The sequence below is a fragment of the Mandrillus leucophaeus genome, unplaced genomic scaffold (assembly GCF_000951045.1).
Source record: "Mandrillus leucophaeus isolate KB7577 unplaced genomic scaffold, Mleu.le_1.0 Scaffold330, whole genome shotgun sequence".
Classification (NCBI taxonomy): Eukaryota; Metazoa; Chordata; class Mammalia; order Primates; family Cercopithecidae; genus Mandrillus; species Mandrillus leucophaeus.
This window is the reverse complement of record NW_012103477.1, coordinates 452408-457193: the sequence shown is the minus strand read 5'-3', so window position 1 is coordinate 457193 and position 4786 is coordinate 452408. Positions and strand designations below refer to the sequence as shown.

Genomic DNA, 4786 nt, shown 5'->3' with positions numbered 1-4786 from the left:
GGAGAAAGGAGGACCCAGCCAAACCAGAGGAGGATCGAGCTGAGCCGGAGAGGGAAGGAGATGGGCAGAATTCACAGAGACCCCACAGCCAAGGCCAAGTGTACGGAGAAGGCCCGTCTCGCCAAGACCAGAAAGCTGCACATCAAAACACCGGTCAACGGCTTACTCCCACTAGCAAAAGTTGGAGGCAGAGGGCTCTGAGTGAATGTGGGGTGAGGATCCCCCCAGGAACCACTGGGGTCCCAGGGCCAGCCCTGGAGCCGGCGGCAGTCGGGGCATCGGTGGCCCTGGGGCCCAGCCAGCAGTGCCTCTGCCAGACACCAGGTGGCGCGAGAGGAAGGCGTGCAGCAGGCTGGGGAAGGGGAGTCCCTGCAGAGGACACTGCCAGGGCGGGGCATGTTCCGGAATGTTCCAGAGGGGCCAGATGAGCAGAGCGCTACTCAGATAGATCCTAAAACATGGTTGGGCAAGAGTAGGAACTAGGATGAGGTCATGTGAGTGCGCACCCTGTGTACAAATTCTCTGCCGGTCACAGGACAGCAGTAGGGGCTCTGTGGGCTGAGGACGCACATGGCACATGGGATGGGGTGGCGGGGACATGGGGGTGGGATGGAGGGACGTGCTCACTGTGAGACTCCAGATCTGACAGGTGACAGACCCAACTGTGCCTGTATAGACAGACTGGTGGCCTGTCCCATCTCTGGCTGGATGGAGGGACCGGTGGCCTGTCCAGTCTCTGATGGTTGTCCTGGCCTAGCTGGGGCGGCCTCTCCCACCTGGCTTCTGTGCCCCTGTGAACCACACCCCCCTGGCTCGCACAGCCCCAGGAGAGGTTAGGTGATGCCAGTCTGGACCCAGCAGTGTCCAGGGCTGCCCGCCCAGCGCTGGGCACTGAAGTTTGCCAAGATGAACCCCAGCCCTCGGCCTGGGCTGCCCCGAGCCTGGGCTATCCTGCCCTGGGTGGCCTTGGGGACGGGGCTTGGGTGCAAGGCCTCAGCAGCAGCCCCCTCCCACTGCCCTGCATCCACACAGCCCCCACGGCATCCCAGGTCAACCATGACCTGCAGGATGGGCTGGGACACCAAGCGCCGCGGGCACCCTGGCACCCTACTCGGGACACAGGCCTTGTTGGCTAGACGGGTGTCTTTAGAGCCCTGATAGCCCCCTGCAGTGGGGCCCACTGACCCCTGCGGTGGGAAGAGGGTCTGGGCCTCAATTTCACCCCCTGCAACAGGAGGGTCTGGACCTACCCAGGCTATGCGGCTGCACAGGAGGGCTGGGCCAGGCAAGTCCTGCCTCCCGGGACCCCTCTCCCGCTAAGCCAGCGTGGCAGGAGCCCCCGCGGGACCCCTATTATCTGGGGACTGTGGGCGGGCAAGTGTCCCTGGGTCCCAACACTGAAGTATGGGACGGGCTGAGGTTCCATGAGGAGAGTGAGCAAGAAGACCCTGGGGAGGGGGTGGTCGTCCTGGGGGTCCAGGCTTGCTCTGTCCTGCTGAGGGGGCCATGGCACCGGGGCCAGTGAGGGCAGCACCCCAGGCTGAACAGGGGCCCTCGGAGGGGCGTGAGCTGACACTGGTACTGGGGACAGGGCTACACAAGTCTGTGGCCCCCTCTCCTGATGCCCCTCCTGCCCAGAGGTCTTGCCCCTGCCTGGGCCCCCACACCTCACTGGCAGCCCAGGCCTGCGCTTCCTCACTCCTCCTGGAGGGGTTCTTGTCCTGAGCAGGCCTGAACCGGGCCCTCCCCCCGTTTCCCCAGATGCCCCCAACAGCCTGGCCGCTGTCGCAGCAGGACAGCCACCCAGCCTGGGCCCGGACCCCCTTCCTGCAGGCTGAGCATTATCATTGCCCGCTGAAACGCAGAGGCTGCTGGAGCCGCTTGTAGACGGAACTGAGGTGCAGAGGCTGAGTCACCTGCCCCAGGTCACATACGCGAGTGAGGTCACAGAGTCAGAGGCCAGGCATTCCAGACCCACCTTGCTCCATGAGCTGAGCATGAACTTGGCAGTGAGAACCACCAGGAGGCTGCAGGGCAGCTGGGTTTACACGAAAATGCTGCCCCCTGGCCACCAGACACACGCACACAGAGACAGACATGCTAGCACATGTGTACGCACCACATGCCAACACACATACCCTACCTTGGCTGCCAGTTTGCTCCCACAGCAGCTCCAGGAAAAGTCCAAGGAATAACCAGTTCACAGGCGGGATGGCGGAGGCTGGAGATGGCCATGTCGGGAGTGGAGGGGCTGGCCCCATCTCGGGATTCTGCTCCCAGGTTCCTCCTCTTTCCCAGAGCCCTGGCTGTGCCCCACCCTGCGAGGTGGCCGCTGACCAAAGCCCTGCCCAGGACAGTCCTGCGTGGGCTCTGAGCCTGGCCTGGGCCATTGCTGCTGCCCAAGGCCATGGAGGTGACCGGGAGAGGAGCTGGCCCTCCGCCCACTGCATGGCCCTCCAGACCTCGCCTCCTCCCCTGAGCCCTGGTCCAGCAGGCCGGGGCTGGAAGGAGCTCATTCTCTCAGCCCACCCCACCTCTCATGCACCAGGTCCTGCAGCTGCCCCAGGCCTGGGAGGGACGGAGGGCAGCCACCCATCACCATTTCTGGTTGGCATCTGGGGTAGATGAACCCCTGACTTTTCTGCAGAAGCCAAGGGCCCCAGACCCAGGAGGATCCGGGCAGATTCTCAGGTGTATGCTGGGTGCTCCCTCCCTAAGGACAGCATTACCCAAGCCCACAAAGGCAACGGGCATTGGCATGGGACACAGGAGAGCTGGCAGGGGCTTCCTGGGACAGAGAGAACCAGTCCTCCTCTTGCCGTGCCAGCCCAGGTCAGCCGACTGGCTCGGAGGCCGCCTCTTCTGCCTGCAGGTCCCAGGACGAGATGGCTGGGAGGAAAGGCTGGGCGGGACGTGGCGCCCGCCTCCAACTCCGGGGACACTGCAGAGGGATCCCCAAAAGTTCTACTGAATCCCTGAGTCCTCTAAACCACTGGCCAGCCTGAGCCCTGCAAGGCACAGCTCTGCTGCCCCTGGGTTCTCAGCACACAATCGGGCCACTGGCCCTGTTCCAATGCTCCAGCCAGTGAGCAGACTGGCCACACCAGGGGCGAGCTCGGGGCAACCACGCATGAGGGGGCCGGTACCGGCCCACAGCACCCAACACAGGGGGGCCATGTCCAGGGGGCCCGGTGCCGGGCTGCAGCATCCCGAGTATGTCCCTGGAAAATGTGTGGCCACAGCCTTTGCCTGGGCTCAGAGTCACTGAAAATCTAGGTTCTTAAGAAATAACTTTAATGTATTTAGAAACCTCAAAACCGAAATCTCCCTGCCGGGTCCCCTCCCTCTGGCCAGTCCCCCTCTCAGAGCGTGGGACACTCCTGGGAACTCAGGGTCCTTCCTGTCCCACATGGGGGTAGGAAGGGCATAGGAGGAGACCTCACATTGTCCCCAATAATTGTTAATGGTGGCCCCTGTGCCCATCAGTCTGGGTGGAGTTGCCCCGTGGGTGCAGCGGGGAGGTGGTGGGGCCCAGCAGCTGAGAGAGGCCCAGCCAGCCAATGGGACTAGGCTGGGCTCCTTGGGACACAGCGTGGCCCCCTCGAACTTGACTAGGGGTGCCTCTCGAGGGACATGTGATCTTCCTTCTGTGAAGTGTCCGGAGCCCGGCACCATAGTCACAGGGTCTTGGGAAGCCCTAGGGAACCATGCTGGGTCCTTGAGACAAGCCCCTCACACTCTCTGTAGCCAGGCACGGCCACTTGCTGATCAGGGGACAGGCCGTGCTGCCGCCGGCTGGCCTCACCAAGGCTACACATCTGTCTCCACCCGCAGACGCTCCATCCTGCGGACATTGCCCTCCACGGCCACACGGCTGGTGATGAAGCGGGCAAAGTCCTCGGGGAACCAGCCTGTCTCTCCATCCCGGAGCCTCTCGCCGTAGAGCCACCCTGAACACGGATGGGGTGGGAGGGAGGTGAGAGGAAGGCCATGGGTCCCCTGGCCCCTCTGAGCTGCTGTGCATGAGCACGCCAGGGCCAGGCTTCTCCTAAAACCGACCACCCGCTCCTGCCTCAGAGCAGACAGCTGCCGAGGCCTTGCTCACGGTCACCAGGCACCCGACCCCTGCTCTGGTGCTCGCCACTGAGAAGGGTGCTGGGCTGAGCACACCCCACACAGCTCTGCCCGGCATGAGGAGGTGCCCTGCCTGCCCTCTGCAGGCTCGTGCTGGGCCGGCTGAGCGGGGATTCCCTGGGAGGGCAGAGACACCTCCTCCTCCCCACATGGGACACAGTGACCATGGTCTCGTTTTTGGGTTCATGGATTTTGGGGCTCGGGGATGTGGGAGTGTTCCCTTTGAGGACGCCCTCGAGGGAGGGTGAGGCAGGCTGGAAGCGCATGGGCAGCTTGCAGCCCGGCATGCTCTGGGCCTGGCCAGGCTGGATGGTGACTCACGCCCGCCTGTCCGTGCCTGCCCATCTGTGCCCGACACGCCCATACTCACCGTCCTCCTGCTGCAGAACCAGGACCACGTCCGCCTGCTGCAGTGTGACCTCGTCTGCCTGCTTCGCAAAGAAGGCCTTGGTGATCTCCACCTGGGGCAGGTCTGGGTAGGGCAGTGGCCATCACAGGGCTATCAGGAGGCGTGGGCCAGGCTCCACTCCCCGACGGCCTCCAGCAGACACACTCCTGGGGCCGGGGCACCCCACCCCCCGACTGCTGGACCCCACCACAAGGCCAGGTGCCAGGCTCCTTTGGGCTACAGTGGGGGCCAAAGTGCCCAGCC

General features: G+C 64.0%; 2 protein-coding genes across 2 annotated transcripts in view; one reads left to right on the top strand and one right to left on the bottom strand.

Moving 5' to 3' along the window:
* Positions 1–1838, top strand: part of MEGF6 (multiple EGF-like-domains 6) — a 144271-nt gene extending 142433 nt beyond the window's left edge. The window contains exon 38 of the mRNA XM_011988451.1: positions 1762–1838. Coding sequence (XP_011843841.1) covers positions 1762–1838 — 77 coding nt within the window. The remainder of the gene's footprint in view (positions 1–1761) is intronic.
* Positions 1839–3277: 1439 nt separating this feature from the next.
* The window catches only part of LOC105545502 (rho guanine nucleotide exchange factor 16-like), a 1773-nt gene continuing 264 nt past the window's right edge, over positions 3278–4786 (bottom strand). The window contains exons 2-3 of the mRNA XM_011988450.1: positions 4505–4606; positions 3278–3950 (exon numbers count right to left, since the gene is read on the bottom strand). Coding sequence (XP_011843840.1) covers positions 3811–3950; positions 4505–4606 — 242 coding nt within the window. The 3' untranslated portion in view covers positions 3278–3810. The remainder of the gene's footprint in view (positions 3951–4504; positions 4607–4786) is intronic.